The sequence below is a fragment of the Athene cunicularia genome, assembly GCF_003259725.1.
Source record: "Athene cunicularia isolate RWA chromosome 17 unlocalized genomic scaffold, athCun1 chr17_part1, whole genome shotgun sequence".
NCBI lineage: Eukaryota > Metazoa > Chordata > Aves > Strigiformes > Strigidae > Athene > Athene cunicularia.
In genome coordinates, this window is record NW_020799122.1 from 9,802,638 (window position 1) to 9,819,855 (window position 17,218).

At 58.7% G+C, this 17,218-nt stretch overlaps 2 protein-coding genes across 3 annotated transcripts in view; one reads left to right on the forward strand and one right to left on the reverse strand.

Annotated features, from left to right (window-relative positions):
- The window catches only part of FAM129B (family with sequence similarity 129 member B), a 31,058-nt gene extending 19,584 nt beyond the window's left edge, over positions 1 to 11,474 (forward strand). Inside the window, exons 3-14 of one of the 2 annotated variants that reach the window (XM_026860261.1) lie at positions 98 to 226; positions 345 to 450; positions 1,181 to 1,348; positions 5,121 to 5,236; positions 5,316 to 5,420; positions 6,426 to 6,588; positions 7,025 to 7,212; positions 7,404 to 7,559; positions 8,110 to 8,226; positions 8,688 to 8,795; positions 8,907 to 9,018; positions 9,394 to 11,472. In XM_026860261.1, the coding sequence (XP_026716062.1) occupies positions 98 to 226; positions 345 to 450; positions 1,181 to 1,348; positions 5,121 to 5,236; positions 5,316 to 5,420; positions 6,426 to 6,588; positions 7,025 to 7,212; positions 7,404 to 7,559; positions 8,110 to 8,226; positions 8,688 to 8,795; positions 8,907 to 9,018; positions 9,394 to 10,271 (2,346 nt within the window). In that variant the 3' untranslated portion in view covers positions 10,272 to 11,472. Of the gene's footprint in view, positions 1 to 97; positions 227 to 344; positions 451 to 1,180; positions 1,349 to 5,120; positions 5,237 to 5,315; positions 5,421 to 6,425; positions 6,589 to 7,024; positions 7,213 to 7,403; positions 7,560 to 8,109; positions 8,227 to 8,687; positions 8,796 to 8,906; positions 9,019 to 9,393 lie in introns of both variants that reach the window. The other variant, XM_026860260.1, reaches the window with a different exon arrangement.
- Positions 11,475 to 11,566: 92 nt separating this feature from the next.
- SLC31A2 (solute carrier family 31 member 2) lies at positions 11,567 to 15,293 on the reverse strand. The gene is made up of 3 exons (XM_026860262.1): positions 14,072 to 15,293; positions 13,042 to 13,210; positions 11,567 to 12,440 (listed from the first exon to the last, which is right to left on the reverse strand). Exons 1-3 carry the CDS (start codon positions 14,136 to 14,138, stop codon positions 12,272 to 12,274), a joined length of 405 nt encoding a protein of 134 aa, XP_026716063.1. The 5' UTR covers positions 14,139 to 15,293; the 3' UTR covers positions 11,567 to 12,271.
- Between the last annotated feature and the right edge of the window lie 1,925 nt (positions 15,294 to 17,218).

Below are 17,218 nucleotides of genomic sequence, written 5' to 3' on the forward strand. Positions count from 1 at the left end.
CCACTACAGACCTTGCTGAGCTCCCCGAGCCAGGCTGTCACCTGTCCCCCCTTTCTTCCCCTCCCCGTGCCATCCACCATGTGTCTCCTCCCCACAGGTCCCGCTGGAGGACCATGTCATCTACTCAGGCAACCTCTTCCAGTACATCGAGGAGAACAAGAAGTGGAGGAACCGCTTCTGCGTGGTCCCGCACAACTATGGCTTGGTCCTCTATGAGAACAAACTGGTGAGGGGCATCACCCTTCCGCTTGTCTCCGTGGGCACAGCTCCAAAGGGGGACACCCCATTGCTGTGGTGGTGTGGCAGTGCTGCCCATCATCCATGACCACCTTTTTTCTGCTCAGGCCTATGAGCGGGACCTGCCACCCCGCCTGCAGGTCAACAGCGCTGGCTACAAGATCCTCACCTCCGTGGACCAGTACCTGGAGCTGGTGAACAGCAGCCTGCCTGGTGAGTGGCTGCAGGATGAGGAGGAATGCTTGGGTTCTTCTGCACCCTGATGCTGCTGGACATCCCTTGCGGACCTTTGGGAAGGATGGTTTTGGGATGTAGGCATCCCTATGGGGTGGTTTCGGGGTGTGGAGCTGTAGGGAGGAACAGCTCTGTTTCCCCCCATGGGTGTAGGGTGAAGCGTGAGGTGTCTGCTACCCTGGTCCTGCTGCAGCTGCTGGGGAAGGAAGGAAAATATGTCTGCAGTTCCATGAGAGCTGCCCCATGCTGCTGCCACCTCCCTTTCCTGGCAGCACTGGGCAAAGGCAGCAGCTCTTGTTCCTCCATCCAGACCCCCAGGAGGAGTGGCCACCACCCCGCTCACCATCGTCCTGCCCCATGTACCTGAAGACCAGGGCAGCCCCGAGGGAGTGAGGCAGGAGCTGCTGAAACAGCAGGCCAGCAGCTCCAGGGAGTGTTTTGTGCTGGAAATAATGATTTTTAAATTTAATTATTTTTTTTTTTACTTTGGATTTCCTTTTTGGAAGAACAAGCCTCTTTGAACTTCTTTTGCCCCGTGTTTTTGGTAGAATTCACAGCAAAGGCACTGGGAAGGAGCTGAGGGGTCTTGTGTGCTCCTGCTGCACCCCCAGACCCAAATGCTGGGCAAGATGGACACCCCCAACCCTGCAGCATCCCCACCCCTGTCCTGCCCCGTCTGCTCCTCAAAGCATCCTTCCCGCCTCCACAGGTGTGACACCGAAATCGGGTCACTCCCCCATCCTGAAGTGCCCCACGGATTTCCCCCTCATCCTCTGGCACCCCTACTCCCGGCACTATTACTTCTGCGTGATGACAGGCAAGGAGCAGGAGAAGTGGCGGGCGGTTTTCCAGGACTGCGTTCGGCACTGCAACAATGGTGAGCGATGCTGGGCTTGGGGGGGACCACACATGGGGGCTCCGGGGTGGGGAGAGCATCGTCCTCCTGCTCCAGAGAGGGTGCTGGGGACCCTGCAGTGGTTGGGTTGGGTTTTGGGCAAAAGGTGATGATTTGGAGGTTAAGAGGAGGAATTGGCTGGGAGTTGTTGAGCACCACTGAGCATCTCATCCTCTATCCCTGAGCGAGGGGGCAGAGTGGGAGGGATCCAGATGCCCGGGGCATCCCACTGCCCGTAAGGAAGGCGATGCCTGCACCAGGGCAGGCACCATTTGCAGGAGCCAGCACGGAGCCTGGCTCAAGAGAAACCCTGATGCCTATTTTTAACCCTGAGGTAGAAAATATTTGGTAATTAAAGTCATCAAAACTCCAAACCCCACAGTCCTGCTCCCTGCCCCGCTGGCACCGCCCGGGCACTGTCAAGTGAGGGCAGCCCGGGCTGCGGGCAGAGAGGTGCAGGGCTGCGAGGGGCCGGGGTGGAGGCAGGACCTGCCTCACACGTCAGCGATACTCTGGCAGGAAAACACGATTTTCCTGCTTGGCTGTGGCCTGTGAGCTCCTGGGCTGAGACCCAGGTCCTGGTGGCGTCTTAGATGGTGAGAAGTTTCCTGGGGTGCCAGTGCTGAAACCTGCTCAAAATCATGTCTTTTAGTGGGCAAAGATCAATGCTGCCTAGTTTTTAAGTGCTTCTTTCACTCCTGGGAGCTCTTTGTAGCCCTCGTTTTGCTGGAGCTACTGTTTAGGGAATGGAGTAATGGGGTTGGATCCAGAGCCTGGGTTTCGGTGAGGGTTTCCCTCCTCCCATGTTAGATTAAATCAACTGAAAGCTTTGCTCTTTCCCTTCCTTTTGGTGTTCTCTCTACAAAACACATCCATGTGCTGTTGGTGAGCTGGGGGTGTCTGAGCTTGTCAGGAGGAGCATCTCCCTGCATCTCACCACGGCCCTGGACTCCTTTGCGGGGGGCTGGGAACAGTGACCCCTCCAGCCACTCATCCCCCTGGGATGCTGCTGCAGCATCATTGCTGCGTGCAGTTCAGCACCCCAGGATCCCCTGTGCTGGACACACAAAGCCTGGGCACTGCGAGCAAAACTAGCTCCTGATAAAATAGGAATTGATCTCTCTTACTAACAAAAATCCAGTTTATTTCTCTTTAATTTCCCCTCTTTGGCTGCTGGGTGCTGCTGTGGGAGAGAGAAGTGAGCCCCTTTGCTATCCCAAGTGCCAGCCAGTGTTGTGCCATTAAATCCTCTCCTCCCTCTCCTTCTTCTCAGCATGTGATGAAAATAACTTACAGGGGTGGGCAGTGGCAGGTTTCTGCATTTCTACAGCCTGGATTTCTCTGTGAGATGGTTCTTCCCTCCCAAGCCCCATTTCTGCCCCTCACTGCTCCTGCAAGGTCTGAGATACTGTTTCAAGTTTCATGAAAGCTCTTTTGTTGTTGTCGAGCAATTTATCTTTTTTTTTTTTTTTTGAATTTTCACCTCCCTTTTTAAGACTGTATTTTTGTCACACCAGCTCTTCTATAAGGACCAAGGACATGCAACATTGTTCCTCATGCAGGAGGGGTCCAGCCTGGTTTCCCTGGAGCCTGGGTGTCCTTGGCTGCCCTGAGAGTATCCCTTGCCCTGTATGGTGGCATGCGGGGCCGGAGCAGTGCCCACCCCGCAGGCTCTTGCCCCTAGTTGCGGGCAAGCTGCCCCGTCCAGCTGTGGTTTGGGCAAAAAGCGGCTTCAAACTCACATTTCTTCTTCAGCACTGTTCCCGCACTGAGAGGAGATCATCCTGTGCCATGACTTTGAAAAAGTCGAGGTGTAGCATTCCAGTGATCCTGTGGTCCACCATCACCCTGGGAGCCTTTCCAGCATAGGGTCCAGGCTTGGGCAGTTACTTCCCAACCCTGACAAGGCGAGCTCAGATCTCCGCTTAATTAGCCACATATTAATGAAGCAAACTCATTAAATCTGCCCTGTGAAGTGGCTTGATGTCTCCTTGCAGCCAGCCACGTCTGCTTCTCCCTGAGGCTGGCTCCTTGCAGCCGGAGCCCACTGTGCTCTGGGCTGAGCCAGGGACAAGTGGCCCTGGCTGGACAGATCCAGGTGGCTTCTCAGAATCACAGAATCATCCAGGTTGGAAAATACCTTGAAGATCATCCAGTCCAACCGTTAACCTCACACTGACAGTTCCCAACTACACCATATCCCCAAGCGCTGTGTCAACGCAGGGACAAAAGCTTCTCGGGGGACAAATCCTGCCCCGCTCTCTGCATGGTTTGTAGGATGAAGTTTGGCCACAGCAGCTCTGTTGGGGGGCACTGAGGCCCATACCAGGCTGCCCCACCCGGGAGGTGATGCTGAGCTGCAAGGAGCCGTGGATGGAGAAGCAGTGGCCCCTGCAAGTTCAGCCCTGCTCTGGCTCCCACCGAGCACTGAGAAAGGGTCAGACTTCACTTTCTCAGCATTTTTTTCCCCTGTATATTAAGCTGCCCCTTAGGAAAAGCTTCTTAGGCTTGGAGTTAAATGTAATCATCTTAGAAAAATCTGTGTGCCTTGGAAAAGATCCGCTCCCTACCCTGGGCTGTCCTTGGAAGGAGAGAAGCCACCCCTGGCTGTGTCTCCCCAGAACAGCAGCTTGCTGGGAGGTCCAGGGCTGTGCCACGACCCTCCACTGTCATTGCTGTGGGAAGCATCTGAGCAGGGTGGCTCTGCTGGGGAACCCTTTGCCACAGGGCCACCCTGGACTCAGTCCCATCCTGCTTCACTCCTGCTAGGTTGCTGGGCATGGGGAGGGGAGTTGGGGTGCTGGTGGGGAGGGGTTCACTCCCAGGAGTGTTTCTCTCCAGCTGGGAGGCACCAGAGCCCGGAGAGGCTGGAACGAGGCAGGGACACACATGGGATGTGTGCCAGTGGGCTCCTGGGCTGTCCTGCCCATCCACTGCCCCTATCTCCTCCTCCTCCTCCACATGGGATGTGACTGTGGGCTCCCAGCACCCTGCCCCTCCTCCTGATGGGTGCTGCGGGAAGGTGGGGGTGACACTGGAGCCCCCCTGATGCTGGTGGCCCCACAAGCCATGCTGCAGTGACTCAGTGATGTCAGGGGCAGCCCAGCCAGGCAGAGCCCAGCGTGACTCCCACAGGGCTGGCTTGGAGACCGGGCCCTGACTCAGCCCAACACCTCTCGGCCTCTTTCCTCTTCCTCCCAAGCTGTGCCGCTCCCTGCAGGGCCTCCCCTTCCTCCAGCCCCCCCGGCTGCCCCATCCTGTGGTGCTGGTGGGCTCACTGAGTCCCCCCCATGCTGGTGAGCCGCTGCTTCTGCTGTGCCTTTGGGGCTCACTGAGCCCCTGGATCCCCAGACACTGCAGGGGCTTGCTGAGCCCCCAGGTCCTGCTGCACCCCTGCTCCTGACATGCCTTCAGGGTTTGCTGAGCACCTGGGTCCTCACACACCATTGGGGTTCACTGAGCCCCCCCATTCTGCTGCGCCCCTGCTCCTGGGTGCCTCCATGACTTTGCTCTGGCTCTGGAGGGGATCAGTCTGTGGACAGAGTGGGAGCCCCCCCAGCTGCTGGTGTGTCTGGGAGACTGCTGCCCCCCACCCCAGACAGACGGTGGCTGGTGACAGCCCTGAGCTCCTCATGTGGGTCTGAGGGTGTGGGGGACCCCCTGCAAAAGGAGGGCTGGGGATGCCACAAGGAGCTGGCCTGCCCCTCGCTCCCCATGCCGGGCTGCCCACTCATGTCCCCCATCCCCTCCCCAGGGATCTCGGAGGACTCCAAAGTGGAGGCTCCAGCCTTCACGGACGCTGTCCGCATGTACCGCCAGGCGAAGGAGCAGTACGGCACCTGGGACATGCTGTGTGGCAACGAGACCCAGGTGAGGACCTGTCCCCCCAGGGCTGGTGTGGGGGGGACTGTGGGCTGAGCAGGGTCCCCAAAGCCTCCTGCCTTCACAGGTCCTGAGCAACCTGGTGATGGAGGAGCTGCTCCCCGAGCTGAGGACCACCATCGGCCCCCGGCTGAAGGGCAAGGCTCAGGAGCGCCAGCGGACCTGGATCCAGGTGTGGGGCTGGGGCTGCTGGGGGGGTCACTGTCACCTGCCCTCCCCCTGCCTGCCCTGCCTCTGCTTTGGGGGCTGCGTTGCCACTTCCCTTCCCCCTTTCCTGCTTGTCAGAGCCAGTGCCACCTCCCCCGGGTTGCCCCCTCTCTTGGCCCCTGCCAAAGAAGCTGTCCTTATTCTCCACTGTGGCTTTATAAAGCTCCTTGTTGTGCCCCTGTGAGCAGCCCTGCCCATCCCTGCCTGCGCTGCCTTGTCCCTGGGGTGAGGGAAGCAAACAGGAGGAAGCCCAGCCCCAGAGTGAAGCCCGTCCTGGCTATATTTAGCGAGCCATTTTTAGAGCAGCACAGGCTAAATCCAGCCTGAACCCTTGCGAAAGACCGAGGGCTCTTCAAAACTGCCTGTTGAAACCTTAAAAGCTGGTAGATGATTACCACAGGCTCATAATGTGCCACTGGAGCAGCCTGAAAACACACAAACAGTGCTTTTTCAGTAGCTGTGGTCTTAGCTGCAAAGCTGGGAAACCTGAGGGAGGGAGGGGTGGGACGGCTCTGCCTCCTGCCGGCCCCAAAATCACGGTGTTTGGCTGCAAAGTGAGCGTGAAGCCTCAGTGAGCGGCCACATCCTGCTCATGGTGTTGGGTCCTGAGACCCCAGGCAGGCTGAGCAGGGCAGGGAGCAGCTTTCAAATGGGTCAGGGGCTCTCCTGCTCAGACCATCAGCATCCCCGGACCTGCATCATACCCTGCCCTGCCTGGGGCAGGTTGGCTGATGGAGGCAGTGCTTGGCTCTGGGCCACACTTCAAAGCAGCTTCTGCACCATGGGATCTTCATCTCACCCAGGTGAGGGATCGGGATCCCTGGTGTGAAAAACCTACTGCCAGGCTGCGAGGAGGGGTCCGGTCAGGGCATGAGGGAAGGCTCAGCAGATCCTGCAGGCTGGAGGTGACGGTTAGCGGCAGCAGCAGGGGGTGTAGGGTCAGCTGAACACCCCATCTCTCCCTCACCAGATCTCAGATGCCGTCTATAGGATGGTCTATGAGCAGACCAAGGCCCAGTACGATGCAGTGATGGCCAAGTGCGAACAGGAGCGGCCCCAGATGGAGAGCACCATCCGCACGGACATGGACCAGATCATTACCTCCAAGGAGCACTTGGCCAGCAAGATCCGAGGTAGAGCCCTGTGGGGAGATGCGTGGACCTGGATGTGCGTAGCTGTGTCCGTGACTGGCTCCTGGCATGGCATCAGCACTGTTTCACCAAGGTGTGGCTGTCTCTGGGGTGCAGCATGGCTCCTGCCAGCATAGCCTGGAACGCTTATGGAGATGCCAGCAGTTGCAGTGGCCAGGGTGCACATTCCTCACTGGCATTGTCCCAGGAGGTGGGGGACAAGGTGGGAAGTGACCCCCCCAAACCAGGCAGTGAGGCAGGAACAGGTTCAATAGAGATCAAGGGCCCCCTGCAAGAACACTTTGCATTGTCCTGTAAGTCTGTGAGACCTTTCCTGGAGGAGCAGGTTCCGCTCCCTAGGGTGGGTTTAGGACCTGATTTGCAGAGCTGCAAGGGTAGAGCAGGAGCCTCACCACGCTCACTCCCATTCTCTGCCCAGCGTTCGTCCTCCCCAAAGCGGAGATCTGCGTCCGTAACCACGTCCAGCCCTACATCTCCTCCATCCTGGAGGCCCTGATGACCCCCACGAGCCAGGGCTTTGCTGAGGTGCGAGAGGTGTTCTTCAAGGAGGTGACAGACATGAACATGAACATTGTCAACGAAGGTGGCCTGGAGAAGCTGGTGGAGGTGAGACCTGGCAATGCTCTGGTGGGCTTAGAGGTGGCAGGGCCAGTCCTGCTGCCATTCTCAGCGTGGACAGTGCTGGGGGACTCCAGGCTGAAAAAATACATGGGGATGAACCCATGTGGGGTGGTGTGTCCCAGCCCTGAGCATGCAGAGAGGCTGGCCTGCCCTGCTGAGCTTGCCTTTATCCCCAGTACATGGAGAAGCTTTCCCACCTGGCCTTCCACCCCGTCAAGATGCAGTCATGCTATGAGAAGATGGACCAGCTGAAATTGGAGGGGCTTCAGCAGCGATTCGATGTCTCCAGCACATCTGTCTTCAAACAGAGGGCCCAGATCCACATGAGACAGGTGGGACGGGGACCGGGGTCCTCCCATGTCCCCCTGGGCTGAGCACTGAGGGGTGGGAACCAGATGCAGAGCAGGTCCAACTCAGGCAGGGATTTGGATGGGATAGCTGTCCTGTCTCGGGGACTTTCATGCTGTTGGCACCCAGCTACAGGTGTGTGGTGGATCTGGCCACCCCCTTTGGTCTGGAGCCAAGGGAAGGAGACAACGGGTGGGCAGCAGTGTGGGGTACCCTTCCAACATGGACTCAGCACCCAGGCTTGGGCATCACAGCATGGCTGTGCCTTTGTCACTGAGCCCACTGGCACCAGCAAGGCCAGTAACCCAATTCTGGAGCGGAGTGTAGAAGGAGGGGAATGCAAACGAGTTTTGGGCACCCTCTTCCCCCAGCACCCTTGGTCCCCAGGGTGGAGCCCGTGGATGCCACGTTGGGATGCTGGGGACCTTGCCAGCATGAAGGCTCATCTTTGTGTGGCAGTGCCCAAAAGAGCCCCCTGCTCACCTCCGTGGTTGGTCCCTTTGGGTCCCCCTGACCATCTGCCTCTGCTTACAGCAAATGGATGATGCCGTGTACACGTTTGAGACGCTTCTCCATCAGGAGCTGGGGAAGCTGCAGGGCAAAGACGACTTGTGCAAGTCCATCCAGCGCATCCTCGAGAGGGTGCTCAAGGTGAGGGGTGGCAGGTCAGGGGCTTTGATGGCCTTCAGTGGCCTTACTCCACAGGCCAGAATCCTGGGGAACAGGACAGGAGTGACCTTTCAGATTTTAATAGAAGTCTTCTTGGGAAATAGATTTTTATATTGAGCTTTTCATGAATTTTGTTGGGATGTGGGGCAGGTGAGTGGGAAACCACTTGGAGGAGCCAGGTCCCCTCTGACCACATGCATCACTGTAAAAGCCACCTGGGGTTCAGACTGGCCTAAAAACCTTTCTGCAAACAGCAGTGGAGGAACCGGCTCTAACCCAGGATCAGGCACCGCAGGAACTGGCTGGAGAGAAGGTTGCAAGGGGCAGAGGAACCTGCTCACATGCATGCAAATGGGTTGGGGGGTGGCTTGTGCCCACGGGCAGGGGAGCTGCTGGCCCACAACCCTCACTGACCTGGGGCTGCCCTCTTGCTCGCACCCCAGAAATATGACTATGACAGCAGCACCGTGCGGAAGAAGTTCTTCAGGGAGGCCCTGCTGCAGATCACCATCCCCTTCCTGCTGAAAAAGCTGGCACCGACCTGCAAGGGGGTAAGAGGGTAAAATTTAGGGTGTTGGGGAAGGGCCATCCTCCCCTACAGATGGGCTGGAGCTTCACTGCCTCCTGTCCCCCTGGGCTGAGCGGCCTCTCCCCTGCGGCAGGAATTAGCCAAATTTCAGGAGCTGATCTTCGAGGATTTTGCCAGCTTCATCCTGGTGGAGAACACTTACGAGGAGGTCGTGCTACAGTCGGTGATGAAAGACATCATGCAAGGTAGGGTCCTGCAGCGCCAGGGAGCCTGGACCCACTCAGCTCTGAGCCCTGGGGGGCCCCAGCAGCCTGGGTGGTGAGTGCTGGGCTGAGTCAGTGTAAGCTGAGCCTGGGCTCGACAGCACCTGGAGGGCCCATGATGGGTGCCGGGGGCTGGAGGAGGGGGTGATGCTGTGCAAGATGCTGGGGGCTGTACCAGGAGCAGCATTTCCACCTGAACTTCCTGCTGACAGGGTTGAGCAGTGGGTGGGATGTTGAACCCTCTGCCCAGCTCTGGATACCTCTCCCTGCACCCTACACCCAAGGGAGAGGTACCCAAACCTAGTGGGCGCTGCCCCATGCCCCCAGCCCATCTGACATCTCTCTCGGTGCCCCCAGCTGTGAAGGAGGCAGCCGTGCAGCGGAAGCACAACCTGTACCGTGACAGCATGGTCATGCACAACAGTGATCCCAACCTGCACCTCCTGGGCGAGGGCATCCCCATCGACTGGGGCGAGGAGTACAGTGGGCAGCCCGAGGCTGAGCCAGAGGCTGACAAGCGCCGCAGGGCCAAGCAAGTGGTGTCAGTGATCCAAGACGATGAGGGGGTCCTGCCCTACGAGGTGGGTGCTGAGTCGTTGCTGCAGCCTGGCTCCCCGGAGCCGCGGGAGCCAGAGGAGCCGGACCCTGGGGTGCTGCCGAGCTCCTCGGATGGGGTGGAGGAGATCCGGAGGATGCTGGTGAAGGAGAGCCTCGGGGATGGCGTCAAGGCAGAGGAGCGGCTGACGAACGGTACCAATGCCACACGAGAGCGCGGTGCCACTGAGGAGGTGGTGGCAGTGTCTGTCCCGGGTGATGGGCCCCGCCAAGGTCCAGCCAGTGAGGGGAACGGGGTGCACGGCACCACTGCAGCATCACCTGTGCCTGCAGCAGAGGTCCCCTCAGGGCCTGGTGTGACATGTGCTGCACCAGCATCCCCCATGCTAGCATCACCTGTGCCTGGAGGCGACGTCCCATCAGGGGCCAGCATGCACCAAGCCACACCAGCGTCCCCCAAACCAAGAGCTGATGTTCCATCAGAGGCCAAGGTGCCCTGTGCCACCCCAGCATCACCTGCACCCAGAGCCGAGACCCTGTCACCATCCGCCGGGACACCTTGCCATCAGCCCAGTGACAAGGAGACAGGCGAGGAGGTGGCCCCCGCGTGCAGTGAGTGTAGCCCCCCACAGCCCATGGGCACGACAGAGAGCGGTGAGGGGGTGCAGACTGAGTTCTAGCCCCGGGCCCCCCCCCACCATGGACTGGCCCTGGTGACACCGGGGGTTGGGGTAGGGGGAATAGGACCCGCTGTGCTGCCAGGGATGGAGAGCAGCGCTGCGGGAGAGGGAGGGGATGGGAAACACCGAGACCTTATTGCCTAGCCGGGGGGGTCCCCATTGCTGCACGGGGCTGGCCACAGCCAAGTGGTCCTACTGGGTCGGACTGGGGGAGGCCCCTGGTCCGGCATGGGGCACCCCCTGGGCTCTGCTCTGTCCTTCTTCTGCCTTACTTTCTTCTTTTTTACTGAAGAGATGCTTTATCTGCCCCCCAGCACAAGTGCCTGGGGCTGCCGGGGGGAGCCGGCACTAGCCCCGCTGTGGCTGGGTGTGCGGGATGCTCCCTGCTGCTCTGGGGGCCGTTACCTGCCCCAGCCCGGGGAGTTTCCTGGGAGCCTGCCCACCACCATCCCACCCAGCTGGCTCTGGGAGTGCCAGTGGGAGCGGGGCCACGGGGGATGATGGAAAACATGAGAGTGGCTGGGGGGCATGGCAGGGGTACAGCAATGCTGGGTGGCTTGAACCACTGCCGATGGGGCGAGAGCTGGGGCAGGCATGGGCTCATGGGTCCCGGGCCGGGCTCACAGCACCCGCCTCTGGTCACCCTCACCTGGGGTGTTCTAGCAGCTATTTAAGGTCAGAGTAAAAACTTAGCAGGGAGAATGGCACTCACACAATGTCTCCAGCATTGCCTGGCAGGACTGGGCTGCCTCTGGGCTCAGGCTCACCGTGCAGCGGGGTGACCCCAGCTCCTGCCCCCCCCGGAGCTCCCCAGCACCATGCACAGATGATTTCTCCAGCTCTTCGGGCTTTGCGCCCGCTGTGATGGTCAAGCAAAGAACTAGTGCTTTAGCAGCAGTTTGCTGGCACCCCAGCAGCCCTGCCTGCCATGGGGAGGGGGACGGGACTGGTGCAGCCCTGACACAGAGATGCTAAAAGCCCCCGAGCTAGTGGGGGGTTGGCAGGACTTCTGAGCATGAGACGTGTGTGTGTGCAGAGCAGGGACCAGCACCCCGACACTTGCCTGTATTTTAGGTGCCGCTGTTTCTGCCTCTTAAGGGGGGTGCCCAGCCTAACCCACTTGGGAGGCCCCCCAAAGTGCCTTGCTTTGGGAACTTAAAACCTGTCTCTTCCAGGATATTTTATTAAGAAAGTTATACAAATGTTTAAAAATATGCTTATAATAATTAATAAAATGGAAAAGCTTTATTTAAAGCCAGAGGAGACTGTCTTATTCCTGAACTGCCCCCCTGGGGCTGTGCTAGAGGGGGAGGGCTGGGGGTCCCCACTCCCACTGTGACTGGGGAGGTGTCACATCCTAAGACCACCCAGCATCCACACAATCCAGAAGCCAAACGACAGAAGGTTTTATTAAAAGGGGTGTCCCAAGGAAGCAGCAAGTGGCACCCACAGCAGCAGCTTCCCCACAGTACAGCCACACCAACAGCTCAGTGGCTGCTCCGATCCCGTCCCTGAAGCACTATGGGGGGGGGGGGTGTGCAGCAGGACCCCCATCATCCCCAGAAGGCACTGTGTGAAGAGGGGCTTAGTGCAGGGCAGCTCTGGGCAGGAGGGCAGCAGTGCCTGTCCCCAGCACATCCCCTTCCCTGGGAGGTCCCTGTTCCAGCCAGGATGAACCCCCCAGAGAAGTGAGGGGAGAAGGAAATGTCCAGAGTCCCACCGCCGTCATCACCAGCCAAAGCTCCCTGAGAGCTGGAGGACAGCCACCCGCCAAGGATGGTGGCAGTGGCAGCGTGGCAGAGTGCTGGCCACAGGGCTCCCCTTGCCCAGTGTCTCCCCCCCAAGTCGGGCCAGCACTGAGGGTCCCTGCAGCAAGTCCCTGGGATGCTGCATCCCGCAGAGCACGGAGACAAGGACAGACCCAGCAAAAGTGACAGCAGCTATTCCAGACAAAGTAGCAGGAGTTGTGGAGCACATCATCCGCCATCCTGGAGGAACACCTAGCCCCGACCGAGCAGGGGGTACCCCACAAAATAGCCCAACGTGGAGCCTATGATGGCCCCAAGGAAGATCCAGGCGTTATAGGACATGACAGCCAGCATCACCATGTAGCCCAGCACCACCTGCACCACGTGGAACAGCGTCTGGCCAACATGGTACTGAAACCACCTGTGAAAGGAGATGGGAAACCCCATCAGTGAGTGGCTGGGGCAGCCGGCAGCCCCCCCATGGCCAGGAGCAGCTGGAGATGGGTTTGGGGAACGGGCAGAGGGATGGGTCTGCAAATGGCAGTGCAGGGGGAAATCCTGCTCCAAAGGAACAGGGAGGATATTATTAAGAGGTTGGCAGTAAGAACAGCCTCAGGCATGGTCTGGGATTAAACACAATAGAAAAAACCCAAGGCTTGGCTCAAATGGCTTGTGCTGCGAAGGGAATGCCCGGGCCAGCCTTGCTGGGGTGCCTGAGTCGCTGCTTGTGCCCATCCCCAAACCACGAGGACCCTCCTTGCACCCATGGGGGCTCCAGGGGGAACACGAGCATTTAAGACAGCTGAAAAAGTCCCTGAGCATCTCCCAAAGTACCTGGAGAGGCTGGGATGCCTCGGGGCCACTTCCCGAGGCTGTCCACAGACCCCTGTCCTGGGAGCCTGTTACTCCACGACTGTCTCTTTAGAACCTTGCTCCTCTCCTGCACTGGCCCAGGGGCCATACACCCCTCCCTGAGCCCCCCACAGCCCCGCCGGGCGGGGGCAGAGGGGGCCCTGCAGTACCTGCCCTGTGCGGGGCCGGTGTCCCCCTCCTCCGGCTCCATCAGCGACTCCCGGCTGAGGCTGCGGGGCAGAGCCAGCAGCGCCCGCCGCAGCAGCACAGCCTTGCCCATCTTGACGGCTTCGTAAAGCATCGACAGCAGCAGGATCACCAGCACCGAGAGTGCCATCCCTGCATGAGAAACACCCCGCTGCTGCCCATTGCTGCACACCGTTGGGAGATGGGGTGTGGGAGCAAGAGGGGAGGCACAGCGGGTCCCAGCACAGAGCACTTGGGCATATCCATGGGGTAAGGTGGAAGGAATGGAGAGCTCCTGGGACTGGGGTTGGGCTGGAGCAGCAGGCAGCAGGTTTGTGAAGTGTTGGGAAATGGTGTATTTAGCCCAATCCCCCCTCTAAACTCCAAGGGAGTATGTTTTGGAGAGAGTTGCTCTGAAAAAAATAAGCATCTTTGCATCAACTCCACAAAAATGTGGGGGTTGAAATATGATGCTGGGACAATAATTTAAAAAAAAAAAAAAAAAAAAAAGGGAAGTTGAGCCATCACTGAGTGACCTGGTGGGGGTGGCAGGCTGGGAGGTGATGCTTCCCACACCTCCCTGCCTGCTGCTCTTGGCCTGGGGGGATCACCCCCCCCCGGGGCATTACCAGAGCACAGCACGGCTCATCATGGTAGGAGAGGGTAGGGTCAGCCAAAACTGGGCTGTGCCCTCCGGGCTGCGGGGTGAGCGCTGTGTGGAGCTCATCACGGCTCTGCCCGATCCTCCCATGCAGTAAGTGCCCCAGCACTGATGCTGGGTGGGGGCCCTGCTCTCCCCCCTCCCAGCCCATCGCTAACACTGCTCTTGCCAGAAATGCAAAGCCACTGTTCATTTCTCTGCCCCACATCACAGGATCAGAGAATAGTTTGGGTTGGAAAAGACCTAATGGATCATCCAACCCCCCCGCCATGGCTTTTCCCTGGGCAGAGAGCACAGCTGGTGATGGACAGACAGACGGGTGTCTCGGGGCTGGGCTGGGGCTGGCAGCCTACCTGTGGGGGTGTGGACGCTCCAGAAGTCAAAGAGCAGCACTGCCGTGTCCGAGAAGTAGAAGGACATCTGGAAGAGAGGCCAAGGGAAAGGTAGAGCTAGGAACTGGCTTGGGGTGAAGGGGCAGAGAGGGGCTGGGGCACCCCCATCTTCAGCAGGTCCATGCACCCACCACCCCAAAGGGCTGAGCACCACTGCTGATGCTCAGCTGGGGTTTTACCAAATGGTGCAATTTTTTTTCCCATTCCTGAAACAGAAGGAGGAACTTGCACTATCACAGTCACGCTGACCAGGCTTAACTCTTCCCTTGATTTGTAGCGGGACGATTTTCACCTCTAGCAGCAGCTCCTGTGTGTGTCTGGGCTAGCAAGAAAAAGCCAGTTTATCCCTGCGACAAAGAGAGACAAGCCCAGGACTTCATGAACCTGGATTTAAGAAAGGAAGGTCTGTGGGAGACAGACGGAGGCTGGTGGACACTGTCTGCAGCTTGAAGTGAAGGCTGGTGGTCAGAGCCCAGACACTCCCCTGGCTTTCCCCTCCCTCCCAGGGGCTTCTCTTGCATCGCCGGGACAGGCCAAAGCCCCCAAAGCCACAAGTACAACCTCCTGACGATGGGGGCCAGGCCCAGAGATGCCTCCCTGGCAGAGGAGCATCTCAAGTCCAAGCACTTGGGGCTGCTGAGACCTACAAAGGCATCAAATCCCGTTCTTTATCAGGCTGAAATAGGAGCTCTTATCTAACAATAGCTGATATCACAGCTGCCATGTCTTGCGTTTTTAATGATTTTTATTTTTTTTTTATCCTCCCCTTGGTGAATCTCTCTAGGCAGTGTTCGCAGGGCTCATGGTCCCTCCTCTGCCACACTGACCTGGCCTTGGCCGTGCGTACCCACCGTTACCGACACCAGCAGATGTGGCTGACGGGACCAGCCTCGGCCAGAAATACCGTCCAATAACCGGGTGTCCACACCGCCGCCGGGCTCTAATTACACCCTTCAGCCACTCCCTACCCAAAGCACATTAGCACATGTAATTGGCTCACACTTTTAAGCTTCCTTTGGCAACTGATTAATGATAATTAGCCTTTAAATGAAGTTATTTCTCCTTTGCAGGCTTCACCCGCAAGTCTGCAGCACCCTGTAAAGAGAACTAACTGAACGGGATGCCACCCCGAGGGACCTGGACAGGCTGGAGAGGAGGGCCCATGTGAACCTCATGAAGTTCAACAAGGCCAAGTGCAAGGCCCTGCCCACGGGTCAGGGCAATCCCAAGCACAAATCCAGGCTGGGTGATGAGTGGATTGAGGGCAGCCCTGCAGAGAAGGACTTGGGGATATTAGTGGATAGAAAACTGACTATGAACAAGCAATGTGTGCTTGCAACCCAGGAAGGCAACAGTGTCCTGGGCTGCATCAGGAGAAGTGTGGCCAGCAGGTTGAAGGAGGGGATTCTTCCCCTCTACTCTGCTCGTGAGACCCCCCCCTGCAGTGTGTGTCCAGCTCTGGGGGCACAACATCAGAAGGAGATGGACCTGTTCAAGCAGGGCCAGAGGAGGCCACAAAGGCAATCGGAGGGCTGGAGCACCCCCCTGCGAGGACAGGCTGATAGAGTTGGGGGGTTCATCTGGAGAAGAGAAGGCTCTGGGGAGACCTTAGAGCGGCCCCCCAGGGCTGAAAGGGGCTGCAGGAGAGAAGGAGAGGGACTCTTGATCAGGGGTTAGGGATAGGACAAGGGGTAACAGTTTTAAACTGACAGAGGGTAGATTTAGATTAGATCTAAGGAAGAAATTCTTCCCTGTGAGGGTGGTGAGGCTCTGGCACAGGTTACCCAGAGCAGTTGTGGCTGTCCCCTCCCTGGAAGGGTTCAAGGCCAGGTTGGACGTGGATTTGGGCAACCTGGGCTATGGAAGGTGTCCCACAGGCAGGGGAGTGGGACTAGATGGTCCTTAAGGTCCCTTCCAACCCACATGATTCTGTGATTCTATGATCTTAGGGACAGGAGAACAGAAGTGACTGGCAGAAGATCCCCTCACTGTACCAGGTCTCCCAGCTGGGGGTGAAGCCACGTGTCTTCGGGTCCCAGCATGCCCATGAGCCCGTGGCAACGGGCCAACGGCCCCTTGCTCCTCTCCTCCATCGATGCTATAGTGCAATTTCTCTGAAGTCAGCATCTTTCTGGGTGAGATCTGGTGTGTGAAGGTCAAGAGGGTAAGTCCTAAAAATCTCTGCACTCTTTGCAAGAGGGGAATTTTGCTGCCAGGGCGATATGCCAGGCTCAGGGATACTGGTCGGAGGGATGCGACCCTGCCCTCACCCACCTGCCCACGCAGCGGTGATTCAGCAGGTGCCTGGGTAAAGCTGCGCCCAGTTCCTCCTCTGCACTTTGCAGGTATTTGCACACACAAATAAAGCTGCTGAAAAACATCTCGCACTGCCTCTGATCATGTGCACAACATGTGCATTTAGTGGCTTAATCAGCTGCAGTTTTGGGGTTACTCTTTGTCATTAAGTGAAAAGCCAGCGGTGCCTGCGTGGAGCAGTGCCAGGCTGCCCGGCGCATCCCGACCTGCTGCTCCGGTCCGACCGGGACACCCGGTGCGGGGCATGTGGGGAGGAGCGGGACGAGCTTCCTGAAGCACCCCGACCCTTGGTGTGCAAAATAACAGGGCAAGCAGGACGCCGGCCCAACCAGCCCAAGCTGCAGCCCCACACCGGGGACACAGTGGCCTGGGGAGGTGTCCCCGTACTGGGATGCTCCTTGGAGAGGGTGCGAGCCACCCCCCGGGCCTCACAGGGATGCTGCTGCGAGGGGTGGGCCGGTGCCAGCAAATCGGGGGGACTCAGCAGCCTCAAACATCATGTCTGAGCTCGGAGCATAAAGCAAACCTGCTTCAGGGTGATGGTTCAAGACCTGTGCCATGACTTGAGCTCCTGCTGCGAGTGTCTGGTGTAAACCTGTACTGGGCGATGGAGAGCGGGTGATGGGACAGACTGGGGTGGGGACACGGTGGCACAGGGGTGCGAGGAGCAGCCAGCCAGCTAGCCCACAGCTCGCCAGCGGCCCGGCGGAGGGCTGGGGTGAAGCCTGGGGTGAAGGGGGTACCAGGGCGAAAGGGGCCCCGGGGTGAAGGGGCCCGGGGCGCAGCTCCGGC

Coding starts and splice junctions, on each gene's coding strand:
- SLC31A2 (XM_026860262.1), bottom strand. CDS start 14,138: ATGTCCTTCTACTTCTCGGACACGGCAGTGCTGCTCTTTGACTTCTGG. Junction 13,211..14,071: donor GAGCGTCCACACCCCCACAG/GTAGGCTGCCAG, acceptor TTTCTCATGCAG/GGATGGCACTCTCGGTGCTG. Junction 12,441..13,041: donor ACCGGCCCCGCACAGGGCAG/GTACTGCAGGGC, acceptor CTCCTTTCACAG/GTGGTTTCAGTACCATGTTG.